Source organism: Triticum urartu, chromosome 2A (genome assembly GCF_056163025.1).
Source record: "Triticum urartu cultivar PI428250 chromosome 2A, HENAU_Tu73, whole genome shotgun sequence".
NCBI classification, from domain to species: Eukaryota; Viridiplantae; Streptophyta; class Magnoliopsida; order Poales; family Poaceae; genus Triticum; species Triticum urartu.
In genome coordinates, this window is record NC_141874.1 from 46,144,024 (window position 1) to 46,163,083 (window position 19,060).

The 19,060-nt window shown below is 45.3% G+C and overlaps 1 protein-coding gene, 1 long non-coding RNA gene and 1 pseudogene across 3 annotated transcripts; 1 reads left to right on the plus strand and 2 right to left on the minus strand.

Annotated features, from left to right (window-relative positions):
• Positions 1-792: 792 nt before the first annotated feature.
• LOC125534871 (acyl-[acyl-carrier-protein] desaturase 7, chloroplastic pseudogene) lies at positions 793-1,683 on the minus strand (annotated as a pseudogene).
• A 5,779-nt stretch (positions 1,684-7,462) lies between these two features.
• LOC147983527 (acyl-[acyl-carrier-protein] desaturase 7, chloroplastic-like) lies at positions 7,463-9,062 on the minus strand. Its single transcript, XM_087543003.1, has 2 exons — positions 8,932-9,062; positions 7,463-8,819 (listed from the first exon to the last, which is right to left on the minus strand). The coding sequence occupies exons 1-2, from the start codon at positions 9,039-9,041 to the stop codon at positions 7,700-7,702; spliced, it is 1,230 nt and encodes a 409-aa protein (XP_087399129.1). The 5' UTR covers positions 9,042-9,062; the 3' UTR covers positions 7,463-7,699.
• Positions 9,063-14,297: 5,235 nt separating this feature from the next.
• Positions 14,298-17,620, plus strand: LOC147983528 (uncharacterized). 2 transcript variants are annotated; one of them, XR_015614976.1, is made up of 4 exons: positions 14,298-14,360; positions 15,976-16,026; positions 16,645-16,779; positions 17,371-17,620. It is a non-coding gene; the product is annotated as an uncharacterized LOC147983528 (long non-coding RNA). The 2 variants fall into 2 exon arrangements; XR_015614977.1 differs by lacking the exon at positions 14,298-14,360 and adding an exon at positions 14,381-15,187.
• Positions 17,621-19,060: the final 1,440 nt, after the last annotated feature.

The following is a 19,060-nucleotide window of genomic DNA, read 5'->3' on the forward strand; positions in this document are numbered from 1 at the left end:
AAGAGACGCAAATTCAAGAGTCAGACTTCCGTTATAACTCACGGGCATATTGCCGGCGCCCTAGGACGGAACAACATGAGGGGATGCGTCCAAAGTTCCAAATTGCCGGCCAGGTGCATCGACATACTATGAAAACTCTAGCATCATCGTCTAGAAAGGACGACCGGAATCTACGTCATGAGCCATCGACACCACCATCAAAATAGGAAAGCTCAAGGTAAGCTTATTCAAGAGGTTGTCATCGCTGCAATCGTCAACAATGCTCCACTGCAGAAGCCTAACCCTAACCCTCTCTACGAGCTGGCACCGAGGCACCGAGGTTCCTCGCACCTCACACGCCAAAGAGGCAGACAGAGGAGGGAATATCCCAGAAATTCACTGTCAACGGTGGTGCATGCTGGAAACGGTTGCTCACCCTAATCGCATCTTAACCAAAAAAGAGAGGAGATACGCTCGTTTTGCATGATGTGATAAAACAACTTAAGAAAATACATATACGAATACAACTTTCAAGTTTCAACCTCCCTGTTTCCATTTTTCACAATGTGATCAAACAACTTATGAAAATACAGTAGTACAATACAATAACTCACGACTCTAATGTAAACAGTATGATATAGTACTTTCGGCAGCGCCATTTGGCAATAGAAAAGTATAGATGAATAGTTATTATTTCCTCCCACGTATATCATAGAGAAAATGGCAATTTATCCTTTTTAATAGTAAAATTTATTTAATTTTTTATGGTGTAATAAAAATTTAAATTTTTTTTGAGGATCAATAAAAATTTAATTAGGCCACGGTGATGCTGACGGGCCTATCAAAGATCCAGCTAAACGGGATGGATGTCGTGCGCTGGGCCTTGTGGCGGCTACGTTCGTGGGCCTTCTCCTCCAACCTTCGGATTTTTTGTGGGAGCGTGCACACGTAGTCCCGTGCACGCCTCCCCTCGTCGGAGAGCCCGGCGGCCACCAGCTCCTCCACTCCCCACTGCTTTATCAGGTGCTCTAGAATGACACCGTAGTCGGAGGCCGTGTAAATGCCGGCCTGGCGCGCCACAGCTCCGTAGTGCGCGAAGAGGTCACCGTCGCGGCCGTCGGTCATGAGGGACGCCGGCATGACGATCCGACAGCGCATCATGTAGGCCAGCGCGCGAACCGCGCCTTCAGGGTCGATCTCGAACAGCTTTGCCATGATGCGCGTGTAGGCCAGCTCGTGCCGCTTCTCGTCGGCGGCGATGGCGCCGCATATGCGGGCGAGCGCCACATCACCGTTCTCCTTGGCGCGCCACGCGGTGTTGCCGTGCGAGATGAAGGTGGCGCGCTCCTGAAAAGCGACGTAGATGAAGCCGTGGTAGGGGCTCCGCGCGGCGTTGAGGACCATGCCGGACCGGATGAGGTTGTGGATGGTGCGCTCGACCTGCCGCATGTCGACGCGGCCGGAGAGGTAGAGGTACCGGTTGAGCACGTCGCCGTGGCGGTTCTCCTCGGCGGACCAGCCGCGGGTCCAGCGCGCCCAGGCGGTGCCGCTGGAGCCGGTGAGGTCGTGCACGGCCTGGAAGCGGTTCGCCATGCTCTGGTAACTGGGCAGCGCCTCCTCCGTCACCATGTTGCCCACGAGGCACACGAGGTGCGCGTCGGGCAGGCCGGCCAGATCCATCAACGGCCGATCGCAGGTCGCCATGCCCTGCCGTGCACCATGCCGGCAAGGAGCAGAGGAGCACTACCCGAGGCCAGGAACCACCATGGTCCGAGCTAGAGCCATACATCAGGTGCGGCGGCACGCCCCACGCGCGCCACCGCGCACCCGTCGGAGACCAGACCCGAAGCGCCCGCGGCGCCAATAGAAGTCAGTGAGATCAAGACCTGCTGCAGCAGCACCGCCACCACCTCCCACCACCACCACCACCTCCACCAGCAGTACTCACAACCACCCTCCTCTGCCCAAGCCGGACAACCACGGGCCGATCCAACCGGTCCAGCCAGTCCAGCGGAACGCACCACCGGCAACCATCCAGATCAGCGGGGCCACACGAAGGACATCGCCGCACCCGCCCAGGACAGACCACCAGAGCACGGGAGGCCGGCACCGCGCCCCCGGCGTCGTCACCTCGCGCAGGGCGACCCAGATCCGCCCCCAGCGCCCACGATGGGCCTGCCTGCACCGCAAGACGCGGCCACAGGAGCCAGCCGGCACACCGGCCATCGCGACGGGAGGTAGCAACCCTGGATCCGATGCCGGACGCCCGAGCCAGCCGGCACACGGGCCACCACGACGGGAGTCAGCCGCCTCAGATCTGCGTGAACCCAGCCGCGAGAGCCCCGCCGCCACCATCCCAGGGGCACGCGCTGCTTAGCGCGCGTCCCCTCCGGCAACGGCGAAGCAGAGGAGGGGTGGGGGGAGGTGCCGGCGGCGGCGCGGTAGGGCTTGCCCCCGAGTCGCCAGAGGAGACGACGCGGGGGGAATTGATGGGTGCCCTCAGCTCTCCCCCGCCATATCTGACAGTGAATCCGACCTACTAGAGTAGCTCAAGGCCTCCGAGGATTCCGATGGCTCGTCCACACCCGACGAGGAGGAGCTAGCTCTCCGCATTGCCCTCCGCTGCTCGGTGATGTATCGGGGCGGTGGCTCCTCTTTTGGGGCGTCGGTGGCTGGCCGGGTGGGGAGCAGTACGTCTGCCGCACCCCACGCTCGTCCGTCGCGCTCCCTTCCGGCCCCTGCCAAGTAGCACTCAGCATCGCCCGCACCAACCCCTCCAGAGTGCCGCTAGGTGATGTTGCCGGCGGAACCGCAACCGGAGTCCATGGGCTGCGCGTATCGGCTCGCAAAGAAGCGGGCGGCGGAAGCAGCTAACAACCGCGTATCCATGGGAGGATCGAGCAGATCCGCGCCACAGCCACTTCCCCCGGCCAGTGACGACGACAAGGACCTCCGCACCGCCATCCGCCTCTCGTACACGTCCACAGAGATGTACGCCTGACATCATCGCCGCAAAGATGAGAAGGCAGCGGTCGACAGCGGCGGAGAGAGCAGCACGGCTCCAGGAGGAGCAGTTCCCGAGGCCCGTCGCATGGCGGGCATCATCACCTCGTCCTCATCCTCCTCCGCTTCAGATAATGACGACGCGCCCAGAGCAGCTGACGCCGACGCCGAGTCCAGCGGCAGAGAATCTACATACTGCAGGATGTTTAACTCAAACTTTCGGAACCAACTACCATTACATCAGCCATCATGTGACTGCACCGAGCACCACGCACGCTGGTGTTAGTAAGTTGACCAGTAACTTTTATAAAACTGGTGACGAACAGGGTGGACGCATATGAGGGCTTGTGTATATTCATTGGACAAGTATATAGACAATGGAGATTGACCCGAGGGCCGGAAAGCGTAGTCAGAGGATGACGCTACAGTGTATCTCACATGGGTGCATGGCATGTTGGCATGTGACTGCACGTAGCACCACACATGCTGGGGTTAGTAAGTTGACCAATCGCTTTCGAAAAACTGGTGATGAACAGGGTGGACCCACAGGAGTGCTTCTGTATATCCATTGGTCGAGTATAAATAATGGAAAAAGGTTGTCGTCAATGGTAGTGAAGAGGTTCCCAATCGATACTTGCGCTCCAATAAACGGGCTATAAGTGTGTACCCTCGTTGATCTTCGTCAGCACCCGTCTCCGACTGAAGCAGATCAAATGACGCACTGTTTTCAAGCTCATTGTTATCAGGTTCAGGTCAACAGCTAGTTTGTGGTACTTAAACGATTCTTGAACGATAGAAAACACGCAAAACTGATTTGAAGAGAGTGTTACTGATCCTATGGACGGAATTGTATTGCCCTATATATATTGAATCCTCATGTACGTCGCTCCATAGCTGCTTGTCCGAGCCTAGCCTGTCGCAACGATGAAATTAAAGCATTTTTTTCAAATATGTTAAGCGACAACACACTTGCCTTCTTCTGAAGATCTATGTAAACGTAGATGCAGGAGATGAAGGGGTGAGTGATGTCATATAGATCTTGACAAGGCTACATCACACACTAAATGGTAATTTGTTTCTAGCAACATTATACTGTATATGGGAGGAACACTCACCTGACACTGTACGCACGGACATGCATAGAAGGATTTGACGTTCTAATACTACCATTCGAAACAACGTAGTCACCTTTTAGCAGTTTTTGTCCAATAAAAAGAAATCGGAAACAGGAGCTTCATGCAGAAAAAGACCAAAAAGGTGCAAAAAAGGGGGAAATGACCTGGCTGTGCGCATTGACCCGATTCGTGCGTATACTGAAAATGCAAGAAAAAGGTAATTTCACAAGCAACGCCCATCACCGTGTTATTGCAGCTAGACACAGAAGTAAATGGAGATGCATTTCCTTTATGATAAACTTGGTTTCAATTGATGATGTCTTTCAGGCTCGACACACGATTCTTTTCAGCCACATCATTCAAAAGTTCTGAACCTTTACTCTATAGACGGATGATGGCCTGTCATTTTGCTAAAAAAAATGGAACCCTTTGAGCATAGCAAGTAAACAAAGCCTACGTAATAGCTTTCCAAAAATGTTCCATGCGCTAGTCTCAATGTTAAAAAACAGCTGCAAACAAACCACAAATAAATCTGACCATGCAGAGTCTAAGCTTCCTTTTTCGTCCAACAACTTGAAAAGCAGTGCACATGGCTTCCCCTTTGGTCGATGGCTTCCCCTCCTGCCAAAGGTGCTAATCTTGATGCAAACAAAAGGTGCGGATAGCATTGACTATAGCTACTGCAGATACTATTCATCACTCAGGGTGCAGAATAAGTTATTCTTCACCCAATGTAATCTTACGATCATTTCATAATTAAATTACGTTTGGAATTCAAAAAAAAATATAGGTCAAAACACAAGAAAATTTGCAGTTTATGTGTATTTTACATTATATTTTTACGTTTGTAATATTACATAATAAAAAATATTTTTTACGACGATTATATATTTTCTTACGATCAATTTTTACGTCGAAAATAAGACAAAATTTACGAAACGTAAAATTTATAGGGGATTGACTATTCGTCATCCTGTGTGAGGAATAGTTATTCTTCACCTCCCTCTATTTTATCATCAATGCACCATAATTTTACGTTCCATAAGTTTTATCTTATTTCAAATGTAAAAAGAGAACGTAAGAGAATATATAATCACCGTAAAAACATAATGTAAAATATACATTAAATGCTATATTTCTTGTCTTATGACCTATATTTTTGTTTTCTTATGCCAAATTTTATGTAGGGAATCACTATGAATATAACTATTTGTATTCGAAATTTAATTTATTTATGAAACAATTGTAAGATTATCTCGAATGAAGAATAACTTATTCTGCACCCTGGGTGATGAATAGTAACTATATATACATATATATATATATATATATATATATATACATAGGTACAGATATAAATATAGATATAGATTGAACATATCTGAGCCTATCATGCATGCTGATTGTCTATTTAAATTACTTAACTTTTTACAACAGTGGAAGCCGTCGGTTAAAGCTGTGGACAAGCACAGGCGGATCCTCTTGGGACCATACAGGGCCATGGGCCGACCTTCCAAAAATGCAAAATACAATTAGCAGTGTATATGGCCCATTAGATCCATTCCATCCGGCTGTTTTTACTAGGCCTAGCCTATTTTTGCTGCGTTGTGGGCAGTGCACTGTGGCCGAACGTGCAGTGCAATGCACCAACAAGTACCTACTAGCTACCACTTTCCAATCTGACATGCCTAAAAAAATCTTTCCAATCTGCCAGGTAAAGAATTTCCAATCCCCAGGATAAAAAATCCCACCTAGTTCTCAAATTCTTTTTACTCTAAAAGAAATCTCCAATTATTTTCCCTCCTAAAATATCTCTTTAGCTCTTCGGTTCCATCCCGTTATCTCTTTAGATATGTACTCCCTCCGTCCAGAAATGCTCGTCTGAGAAATGGAGGTATCTAGACGTATTTTAGTTCTAGATACATCCATTTTTATTAATTTTCCTGACAAGTATTTTTGGACGGAGGGAGTATATACTAGTGTATGGTACTTCTCTAATTATTCTACGCTTACAAAGCCTGAAAGACCATGTTATTTATTTGCACTTGAATATCGTTGTTTGGCACTGTAAACCTTCGGCCCCTCCTATATTTTGTGTCACGCTTTGCCTCTGGGGACAAGGACGTGACGGAGCTCCCGATTTATCGTGTGAAGGCTATGGTGGCTGAACTTATCAATCGAGATCGGGACTCCCAGTCGGCCTTACGCTTTCGTGATGTTGTTTCCTTCTTTTAGTCATTGTCCATAGGTTATTGGTCTGCATTTCTCCTACTGTATTCCCTACTGCATGAGCAGCTCTTTGAACCTATCCTTCCTATAGTTACATCTATGTGTTTCAGATCTTGCTTTGTGGCTTTATTTATAAAGTCGGGCTCACATCTTTTCTCTATAAAAAAAAATCTTGCTTATGTTTGTATTTACATACACTTTCTTGTGAAATTATTTTTGATATTCTAACATGCGAGGTGAAGCTTAGTTTTTTTTTTTGCAAATTATTATTTTTCACTAGTAGTTTATTTTGTATGAACTTGGGATTTTTTTAAAAATAAAAACTTGGATTAACTAGACTAGAAGTGCAAGTAACTCAAGAAAACAAATAAAATTACATCAAAAATCCATGATGAGACCTACATCCATCCCCCCCCCCCCTCCCCCCGGCGCCCGCATGCAACTCCATCAATAGAGCCAACCTAAAGTTGTTGATGCGGATGGTATTCACGGTTCAGCCATACTAGTGCAATGGAAAAGAAGCCGTCACAATTGGAAGAGTCGCAAATTCAAGAGCCAGACTTGGGTTATATCTCATGAGCATCTTGCCGGTCCCCGAGGATGAAACAACGTGATAGGGATGCAGCCAGAGGACCAAACAGCAGTGAAAAGTTGTTGGCGCTAGTGCGTCGACATACCACGGAAACTCCAGCCCCATCTTCTAGAAAGGACTACAGGAATCTACGCTCATGAGCCCTGGACGCCACTGTCAAACTGGAGAAAAAGCTCATGGTAAACTAATTCAACATGTTATTGGTGCGACCATCAATGATGTGCCACTGTGGAACCCTAACCCTAACATATCTACGAGCTGGCACCGAGATTCCTGCACCTCACATGCTGAAGAGGCTTGCACAGGAGGGGAGCCCAGAAACTCATTGCCCACGGTGGTGGATGGCGGGAAATGGTTTGATGCTTACCCTAGTCGCTTCTTAGTGAAGAAAGAAAGGATGATAAATTCTTTTTGCAGGATGGACGTAGGATCACTTATTAATTTCAGTTAGTTTGGACTTTGGATGACTCTCAGTTAGAATTACGATGTTACATTTTGCAGCCAAAGAAAAAAAGAATTAGGATGTTACATTGATAAATAGACATACACGAATACAACTTTCACTCTCCTTGTATTATATTTATTTTTAGAATGTGATAAAACAACTTACGAAAATATAGTAGTACAATACCATACTCATAACTTCAACCTGATCAGAAAAAAAGTACTCATAGTGGCGCCGACAGTGGCAAAGTAGAGATGAAGAATACTTCATCTCAAAGGCTGGATCGAAAAATAATGATTTAAACGATATTTAGGGTATATGAAAGTAATAATTTGATTACCCCATGCTGTTGTTGAGAGGCTTATCAAAGATCCAGCTAAACGGGGCCGATGTTGCAGGCTGGGCTTTCTGGCCGCTGCGCTCGTGAGCCTTTTCCTCCAACCTGCGGATCTTGTGGGGCAAGGCGCACACGTACTCCCGCGCACGCCTCCCGTCGTCGGAGAGTTCCGCCGCCGCCAGCTCTTCCACCCCCCACTGCTTCATCAGGTGCTCCAAGATGCTACGGTAGTCGGAGGCGGTGTAAATGCCGGTCTGCTGCGCCACGGCCGCGTAGTGCGCGAAGAGGTCACCATCGCGGCTGTCTGTCATGAGGGACGCCGGCATGACGATCCGGCGGCGCATCATATACGCCAGCGCGCGCACGGCGCCGTCCGGGTCGATCTCGAACAGCTTCCCCACGATGCGCGTGTAGGCCAGCTCGTGGCGCTTCTCGTCGGCGGCGATGGCGCCGCATATGCGGGCCAGCACCAGGTCGCCATGCTCCTTGGCGTGACGGGCTGTGTTGCCGTGCGAGATGGAGGTGGCACGCTCCTGGAAGGCGACGTAGATGAAGCCGTGGTAGGGGCTCCGCGCAGCGTTCATGACCATGCCGGACTGGATGAGGTTGTGGATGGTCCTCTCGACCTGCCGCATGTCGACGCGGCCGGAGAGGAAGAGGTACCTGTTGAGCACGTCGCCGTGCCGGTTCTCCTCGGCAGACCAGCCGCGGATCCAGCGCGCCCAGGCAGTGCCGCTGGAGCCGGTGAGGTCGCGCACGGCCTCGAAGCGGTTGGGTATGCTCTGGTACGTCGGCAGCGCCTCCTCCGTGACCATGTTCCCCACGAGGCACACGAGGTGCGCGTCGGGCAGGCCGGCCGCGCGCGCGCTGATGTCGGAGCACGCCGCGTGGAAGCCGTCGGCGCCCAGCGACGCCGGGTCCGGCAGCAAGTCCGTCGGCTGCCACGCCACCTGCGCGGGCTTAAGGAGCGGCACCACGTTCGCCTCGGCCCAGGGCTCCAGCTGGTCGAACACCTCTAGCTTGGCCGGCTCCAGGTACGCCAGCCACTCTTGGTCAGCGCCCTCCTCCTCCTCGTGCTTAACCGCAACGGCGGCGCTGCGGCCAGTGCACGTGGTTCGCCTGCGAAAAATCCAGCGATCTATTGAATTGCATGCATTTATACAGTCCTACGTACACTTAATTCATCACAGATTCGCCTGAAGTGAAGGACATACAGTATGTATGTACGTACCGGTAAGTGATGGTGGTCACCTGCTGGAGACGGAGACCCGTAGCATTCCTTGTTCTTGTCCATGGCCTTGCTGGTGGACAAGGATGTTTGAGGAGCCATGAGGCCGCCATACCGCGCTCTGCTCTACTCCACCAAGATGGAAGCGGAGTACATCTTCTTTTGCGTGGTTGGCACATATCTTATATACCTAAGAGATTGATCCCCACTAACCTATTTATCTTAACATGCAAGCATGCCACATCACCATACAATTATAGATGGGATAAGGCCCACCATAACATACAACCATGCATGATAAAGACCCACCACCACATGCAACCATGCATGGGAGAATAATTATCATTCTATTGTTCAACTTAAATTCAATAAATATTTTATCACATATAATAAGTCATATGCATGTTTAATTTTGGTTCATGTGTTGTTAATCTAAAAGTTTATATTTCACACAATCTAATCTTATTGAAATATATTGCAACCAATTCCCGCAGCAACGCGCGGGGCATCATCTAGTTTATAGAGCAGCTAGCTTCACTCCTCCATTAGTAAGTGCCTACAGCTTCACTCCACCATGAGTAAGTGCCGGGAGTAAAAAGGGAATGGCGACATGCAAGTCATGTGACTTTTATATTTGGACAAAGATCCTACGGCGCATAACCCTTCTTCCTCCTCCTCAGCAGACTGCCAAAGGGGCCGCCGGTCGAACCGCCGGCCCCCGCCACCCGCGACCGCCTTCCCCTGAACTGTCCCCCCACCACCCCCGGCCACCCATCTAGCCCCACTCTCTCCCCCCCTCCCCCCTCCGGTGTCAAGTTTTTTCTCCGGCGAAGCCCCACCATCGCCCCCATGCTAAACCCTAAGATAGATAATGGGGTAGCCCTCCGATGAGCCCCTTTCTTCTCTTTTCTTTCCTCCGCGAACTCTCAAAAATCGATTGACCCCAATTTGAAATTCAGTTGACTGTCATTTAGCTAATGCGATTCAAAATAATGATTTATAGACCAGCTTCACACTACGAGTCAATCGCCGAGAATAACCATTTAAATTGGCAAACAAACTTTTCTCCGTACTCTCTCCGATCCATATCAATTAACACTACTTTAGTACAACTTTGTACTAAAGCTGATTTGAGGTAGCGTTAATTAATTTGGATCGGAGACTACATTTATAGACCAGCTTCACACTATGAGTCAAGCACAGAGAATAACCATTTAAATTGACAAACAAACTTTTGTTCGCCCTCCCGCTGATCCATACCAATTAACAATATATTGTACAACTTTGTACTAAAGTTGACCTGAGGTAGCGTTAGTTAATTTGGATCACAGACTACATTTTGTATACGTGCCTGAATTTTGTGTGTGATTGTGTACCAGTATTAGAAAGGGCAAAGTGAGTGAAAGAATCTTTCAGTTTGGGATAGCAATTCTGCCAGTGGGCTGGAAATATATAGTTTGAAAAACTTATCTTTCAACTTACCTTGAATTTATGTACAACTGAAATTATCTAACCAAATGAGAAAAAAATTGTTGCCGCCAAAGTTTTGGTAAAATTTTAAATCCCGGTCGCATATGCAATGCAATAATGCATAGTCCACAACTCCACATAAGTGATTCATGGCTGCACGGTACATATGGGTTGATTCAGAACATCTGCTAGTATTAGATATGGAGTAGGATTAATATGGACCAGTATTAGATTTGGCACCCACATTATTGCGCCATGTGCATGCAAGCCGACGTGCCGGGGCGGAAACATTTGCTAATTAAACTCTCTGTTAGGTTTGCATATCGATCATGGGCCGAACTGGTCAAATGCATGGGCGAACCACTGTGCCGCTCAAGCCAAACTGAAAACTATTCATCAAAATATGGGCAACGCTGCCGGTCTAATTCAGCAAATAGTTGGCTGAAAATATATTGGGCATGTCTCTCCATGTTTAGTTAGGAAGTATCAATCAAGATAATTATGATCACAAGACTTGTTCACCTTCCCAGAGTACGGAAATGAATATTGAATAGTGATATAGTGCAGGGGTTCCTGAGGAATCTAAAATTTCATGTTATGAGATCGCTTGCTTTTTGCTCAACAGATTTTGTTGTTATTTAGTAGGACGCCGATAACTATCACACGTATGGCACAATGGACACCCGACCACACGACTCGTCCGGTTGTATCCAGAAGCCAGCCGACACGGCCCTGTGTGGGCGAACATTAAAACTGCCCACACGTTCGGGTGCAGCTACGATGGACCACACAACCCTGTGTGCCAACTGCTCACCCCTATCCCGTGAGCGCGAACGCATGTGTGATTAACTTTAGTTGCCATGTGTAATTAACTATAGTTGTCATGTTTAATTACTATAGTTGCCATATGTGATTAACATTAGTTGCAATACATCATTAATTATAGTTACCATGTGTAACTAATTAGAGTTGTCACGTGTGGTCAAACCATAGTTGCCATGTATGGTCAAACATAGTTGTCGTGTGTGATTAACTAGTTGCCACGTGTGGTCAAACCATAGTTGCCATGCATGGTCAACTATAGTTGTCACATATGCACAACTGTAGTTGCCATCTATCACCGTGCGAGCGTCGTGTGGATGAAGAGGAGTTTCACCCACACGTTGGGGCGAGCGTCGTGTGTCCATTCGGGCGAGGAGCGCCCACACATGTGGCACTAAATGATAACGCCCAAACGACGTTGGCTGCTTACGTGGCTCTTGATCCAGATGGCAACTACTGTAATATTCGTGCAAATGAATCGAACGACATCGATTGTGTTTCGGCCATGTTAATAAGTGCCACACGTGTGGGCGTTATCATTTAGGATTTAGTAACCTTTCCTGTTGCCGAGTAAAGCCACTTTTAAGATGGAATTCGATAACTTGTGGTTATTGCAATTTTGACGATGTACCCAGATTGGTTTTTCTCCGGCCAATAACAGACTGGAAACCAAAAATTTCAGTGGTCTCCGAAAACTTGGTTACCGCCCAGTTCTTTTGAAATTAAACGATAGAAACCGTGTCAATATGCTTCATATACATACATTACATATTTTTTTGAGTCGGGCACATACATTGCATATGAAATGACTTTACCCAGTTGTAGGGTGTGCAACCTGCCAGTGTCACGTTGCGATTTCAATTCTCTCTAGTGCGAAATACTTTTTTTTTGCTTTATCCAACGCTTTGAAAAAATTGATTTAGGTGCCCGTAGCAATTAGTCAAACTAGTGATCTTGGATAGGTAAGGAAGCCAGCTTGACCAATTTAATCGGAAGCGCTTCGTGTATGCATTGTGTTAAACTAAGTATATTTAGATGTAAGAAACGTTTGAATTCAAAATTCATTTCAAAATTTCATGCAAAAAAGCTGGATTTGTCGAAATATTTTGGAAACCGAATTTCCCGCACCCTCCAAAAAAATAATTTTTGAATAAAAAAAAGTAAACTTGGTCCCAGTAATGGAATCTTGCTAACCGACCAACTACCACTATAGAAATTATATCCATGCAACATGCCATCAAGATAAGTTGTGTTATTTTTCTCATTCTCTATTAATTAAGAGCAATCCTAACGTGTTGTTTTCCTACAACAGATTTTCTTGATCTTAGAACTGTTGATAGATTTATACAAAGGTATGGGTTAGACAAGTAGATCAACGCAGGACCCAGGACTACGCATGTAGTACCAGATACAAGCTTCCATCTGAGCTAATTCCTCCTCAGCACTGTTAATCAGTCCTTCGGCACATTGATTAACACTGCACCTTTTTTTCTTGGAAAATATAATTGATCTGCCCCACCGACGTGGTGACGGGTGCTCCTCTTCCTGGTCATCAGGACAAATTAGAAACAATAAGGTGTGCACGAAGGGCCAGTAACCGCGCGGTGCACGTGTCCTTTTACTGTATTAGTAATTTGTACGTGCTTTGCACGTCAGCTGATTACGTATAAGCATGGTACTAAATTAGTGTAAAAAACTAAAGTACGCATACTATGATAAAATTTTCATAGAAGCTTCAAATGCAGATATCCAATAGACATTTGTGGAATCATTTTTGGGCTTGGCAAGGCCAGATAACAACTATTCCCCCAATAAACATAGTACAATGATTTTCTTTGTATGAAACATTAGATATAATCTTTGCCCTTTTATATATATAAAAATTGTTTAGGAAGTCCTTCTGTTTATTGGACTCATACTAAACTTTCTTTTTGGAGAAAAATGATGTGAAAAGAAGAAGTGTGATTAATTATAAATTTTCACCATCTCTATCTCATGTCGGCTAAGAAAGTAAAAAAGTCAAAACGTACTATTTGATAGGTTATTTGCACATTTTTTTCTCATTCTAATTATCCTAGGTACCTTACTACTTGTTTCAAATAATAAGAAAATCAAAAAGTTCATCATGTATACAACATTGCAATGCTAGGCTCACATGCCAGTCTCTCGTGAAGCGGTCGATGCATACATGTAGCCAGGTAGTACGAATTAATAAATAATTTAAAGGAGCAAGTGTGTAGTCCAGCCCATAGTGGAAAGATCCAGAGCATGGTTAGATGGTGGGTCACACAGCGAATTTTAGAAATATCAGACATGGATTTGAAGCAGCCACTGTTCATGCAAATCCCACTGCTCCCAACCGTTAGATTGAGAGCACCAACGATCAGGATTGCTATTCTAGATTCATTCAAAACTCGTACACTATACAGTGGTATAGATTAGCGGTAGAAAAAAATTACGAGATCGAAAGCAGTCGGGCAAAACCTACCTAGCCAAGGGTCTGCGCACGACCCCCTTCTCGCTTGAGGACGCCGCCGCCTTCTCTCCTCTCCCTCGATTATTCTCCTCACGCCGCCACCAGCCACCTCCCCGCGCGACGCCCCTCCACCTCGAGCAGGCCGGAGGCGGCACCGATGGTCGAGCCCCGCCACGGTGGTGGACCCTCGGAAGGGCAAGGAGTTGGTCATGATTCCTTCTCCTCCGAGCTCCGCGGGCAGCAGCAACTCCTCCACCCCCTCCCACGACTACCTCGGAGGCGGCGTCGATGGGTCGAGCTCCGCCGCGGCGTGGGTCGACAGGAAGGGCAGGCTTGCCGCCGTTCCCTTTCCGGCACCTTTTCCCCCAAGCTCCGCGAGCAGCTTCCCCGACTTCGCCTTTGCCTTGGGTCAATCTCCACGGCGGGGATGAGGATGATGGTGCAGAGGAACGTGACAGGGTCGTTCGACTAGGAACTGGAGTTCCACCATATCCTGCGACAGCAGCGGGCGGTTATCATGGAGGAAGGCAAGGAGCAGCTGGTGACGGGCTTCCGCGATGTTGTTTCTTGGAGTTACTAGAGTGCGTTCTTGAGCCTTACTTGGTTTCTTCTCGAGCAGGTGGAATCGTCATACGCCAAGGATGCGCTCCTGAGAAAGGAAAAGGTATAGCCTGAATCTGAATCTGGTCTTCTTGCTTGCTGAATTGTGATTTGGAGTATGGGACTGTGATGATTTTCTTGTTCAGGGTGTGGAAGTGTGATCTCTTCAGTTTGTTGAAATCTTGGGGATGATTTAGAGTAATACACGCGCAATCTTGGGCAAATGTTGGGGACCGTTTGATTAGGTATTTCATGATTATGACTCGGGGTTCTTCTTGTGGTGCAGTGTGAATTTAGAGACAAACGAGCATCTTGTTGTGATTATTGGAAACTGTTCAAGATTTAGGTTTCCAGTCTTGTGCTAATTGATTCTCCTACTCAGCGTGATGACATATTTTGCTGCAAGTGGAGAATGTGGGGAGATATGAGGATCATGTCGTGGCAATGGTTGTTGTGATACTTTTGCAACAAATCCTTAACTCAAAATGAATCAGTTTTCAGTGTAAATGACTCGTATTATAGGAGAAGTTAATCTGAATGCTTGCACTGTATTACTTAACTTGACGTACATTGTCTAGATCCTCGACCACTTTTATGCAAAAGCCTTTGGTCTCTTACTCCATCCTGGAGTTTGGTCGAGAAGTTTGGGCCTTTGGCCATCTGTTACCTAAACGTTTGAATCTGACTACAAAGCCTCGAAAGTCGAAGCTCAGTTCATATAAAAATCGGCAAGAGTATATAGGATTTGGACACATCCACATTTTTCAATCTTGTTAGTCCTTTCACCTTGCTAATACAAAATGTGTGAATCCTGATGCTAACTCCATGGAGTAGGAGGTGAGACCCAGGCCTGAAAAGGGGAAATCGCCCTGGAGTTGGCTCAAGAACAGGGTATGACCTGAATCTTGTTTAATCTTCGCACTTGTGATTCTTGGGTAGTATGACCATATGAGCATTCCTGTACTTAACTATTTTATGTGCATAGAAACTGGAATTGGATTCTTGATTTCTGCTTGTTAATGTTAATTCTGGACATATTAGTTTAATCAAGGCAAGGAATCTTGGTTAGTGCATCATGTGGCGTCCTAGAGTAGAGGAGGAATCTTGGGCAAATGTTGGCAGCAGTACACACATCCTTGTTGATTGTGGGTCTTTCATAAATCTGGCATTGTATATTGAAGCGCATGGCTATCTTGTTGCAATTTCCCTGTAAAATTTGTGGAAATCACGAGGTCATGTCCTGATTACTGCAATATTTTTGTAACAGGGCCTGAAGTCGAATGTACGACTTCCTTTGTAAACAGATATTGCTATCAAAAGATTTAGTCTAGACATTAGTTCAAGACGGCATAACCAAGCATAATTTCTCTAAATCATTTGTCATTTACATGCAAAATGTCTGACCACTTCAGGATTTGGTTGAGAAGTTTCGGCATTTGGTTGATTGGTACCTCGAACTCTTTCAGAAACCTCAGAATCTAATTTCATTTACACTTCCATTTATTAGTTCCCGAAAATAAAGAGCTTTGGACTTGAACGTTTGTGGTCTTGCTATTACATTCTTGTTTCTTTTTACTGGGAAAAGGAAAATGCTCGACTTCTTGTTGATTCTGTACAATTGTAAGACTGGCAGGATATATGGACTTTTAACTTCGTTTTCTTCATTTCTTGTCAAATAGATTTTTTGTAGAGAAGGAAGGCAAATATGTTCGGGACATGTGCGGCACCAGGTTTGTCTCCATTTTGCCTAATGTGATGTTCAAATTTTAAGTGCGTGAAATATAAGGATGAAAGTCCTAGATCACAAGATACTTTGATTCAACTGTACGATGAACTGTTCAGAAGGACTATTTTCTCTTTTATAGATACTAAATTGTATGTTAACTCTTGGTTGTGATAGTTTGATGGAATCTAAATCATACTTGTACTGTTGTTGAGTTTATTAGACAATAACATATATACTCTTCTTTTCTTATTGAACAGCAACAAATCAATATCGGTGATGGGATTATATATGATAGTGGTTTCAAAAACCGAAAATTGGAATAAAAACAAACTTTCCATCACATTTTTAGATATGTTGTTTCCATGTTGTACTCTGTAATTTCAATTCTCGTATTTGTGTGGTTGTTGCAGACACAACCCATCTCCGAAGTAAGGAATCATTATATTGTTTCTTCTAATGGGATGAACAATCTTGATGGCTATTCAGAATTTAGACCAGTGATCGGAGATGGGGAGTGTTTCTACAGGAGCTTCATATTTCCCTTGTTTTGTTTGTTAGGGTTTGGGTTTAGGTCTGATCGATTGGCATTTCTGTTTCACCCCTCGATGACGACGGCGCACAGGACGAGCTGTAGCGAACGAACCTGGAGACCCTCAAGGGTATAATGCATCATGAAGATAGCAGTTCCAAGGTGGCTTCAGTTCTGGGCATGAACCAGTATGGTGGTGTTTGGGAAATTGTTGGTAAAAGCACTTAGGTAATAGTATTGAGCCCTAAGAACTCTCTGTTTCCCTAAGAACTAAGGACACTCACGCATGTCGATCTTTTCTTAACCAAATAATTTCCTATTTCAATTTTTTTCATTCCTATCAATCATGGGATGAAAGCTAGCATTAAAACATATTAAGCAACAACAACATTCCCAGGAAAAGCATATAATTTGCTTTTGGTAAAATAAATCCATTGTCATTTAATTGTGTTGTTTTCCCCGACATGCTAATTCCATTTTTTTGTCAACTCAGGGGAACAACATGTGTGCCTATGCAGTTTGTTAACTTGCAAGCGAGTGTCAGTTCTTCTGAACATATGCCTCGTGGTAGAAATGGTTAAGAACATAATCAACTTTGTGCTTACATCAAGGTGAAGATATTTCATGTTAAGAATGGCCCGATGAGAGCTTTGTGGTATCTAACAACAGTGAAGTACACAGAGTCATATGAATAGAAAATGTAGTCATTAACGAGGGCCAGAATTTAGAAAACAGATTTAGCTTCATAGGTCAATCCTCTTGGTGATTCATTTTTTCATCATTTGATTTCCTTTCCTGTGGCATTTCTTTGTATTGCAGGACCTAGCGGTGCTGAAAACGTACCTGCCAATGGAGAGAAGGGCTCAAGAAGGACTGTCGAGCTTAATGATTCCATAACTAGGCTAAAAGGAGCATCAGCAACTATTTCAGCGGTTACCGCAAAGGCCAAGTAGTTGATCAGGAGTAGGATCAATTTCTGTGCATTCTTGCATGTGCCGCACTGATCATTCTCACGTTTGGAATTTGGCTTTAGTCTTTGGTTCCTGTTGAGGTATCACACTAACTCCTCTTGACCCTCTTAATTTTTTTCTGTGTGTTTGACAGTTTGGTTTCTGTTGTTCTTTGCGTATTTACTTGCTACTATGTATGCTTCGCACGTCTTGTGTTTGTTTTTATTCCAACTGTGGTTACGATTGTGGTTTTGCTGGTCAATGTATTCTGCTGCTCAATGTCTGAGGTCTGCCCCTGTGTTTTCTTTATGGATGCCAGACCTTCTTAGTTAATGTGACCGGCAGCTCAACGGTTTCAGTCTTTTGTAGACCATTCTGTATTTTACTTCCCCTAAAAAATTGCATACATACATGCTGAAGCCTGCTTTGATGCTAGAAAATAAACCAAGGGAACCACAGCCCCATGGGTGATTCTTTGGGCAAGATAGATATACAGAATTGTTTCTGGTGGCGTAAATCATTAGATAGGAGCCTTGGGAGAGTCAAAGCTCCAATTTGGACCATTTGGTTCCATCACATCCCTACCATTACTGCGATAAACACATCCCACTTTATGCTATTTTTTTATTAATTCCTGCATGCTTAAGATATTTTGGTCTCAATTAAACCAGCCGTTTTTGAAGTTCAAACATCATGGTGATTTAGGTGTTCTTTTAAGACTTTGGTCAGCAACTTCAGGATGAGTTATTATTGTTGTTTATGCAATATGCCATTTTTATTGTCTTGACAAGTGTTTGTTTGGACATAATAGTCGCTGCTATTTGATGAATACTTTTTTTCAAACCGAGCATCTAAGTAGCTGGCGAATCCAGTTCAACAAAGTAGCAGGGCAATGAAGATGTTTCTTTGAATGTTTTGCAGCAAGAGACTTTAGTAGTTTAATATGTGCTTGATGCTTCCTGATAATATATGTATGTTGTTAGAAAGAGCTAATATGTTTTCCTGGCTACTTTAGTGGCTATACATTCTGCAACACATCATTGTTTTAATTTCAAGGTGGTTCATAAATATGCATTGATTACTTCAGTATTATGGTTGGTCATCCATGATGCATTTATAGGTCCATTTGATGATGAATCCCATCCCATCTTGAATACCCCCCTCTGCATTTCAAAGGTACTAGCTAGCATTACTGTGTTTGTGTTTGCCGATTAAGTTTTGAGATCAATAGCTATTATGTTTGTTCTGAATGTTTTGTATATGACAGCTTCTGTACATACTGGTTTCCAGATAAGTCGGCTATGATATTAAAATCAGTTTTGTGTTGTGCAACAAATATCTTGAGAGTGCCCACTCCCAGGATTTTAATGTTGATGTATGGTCCTAGCCATATTTGATAGCATATAGTTTGTACTGTCATTTCTCTTTTTGCGGTTAAAAGATATGTCAGTTCAGTTGTCCAAGAAGAAGTTTAGAGGTTACTTCAGTACTTTGGGTCATTAGTTCCGAGAAAACATTTTAGGCTTTCCCTTCTGCTGTTGTTCATGAGGATATCCCTT

What these genes read in the sequence shown, in the direction of transcription:
- LOC147983527 (XM_087543003.1), bottom strand. Translation starts at nt 9,041, where the DNA reads ATGGCGGCCTCATGGCTCCTCAAACATCCTTGTCCACCAGCAAGGCCA. An exon ending in GTGACCACCATCACTTACCG is followed by an intron (nt 8,820 to 8,931) that starts GTACGTACATAC and finishes GATTTTTCGCAG; the next exon opens with GCGAACCACGTGCACTGGCC.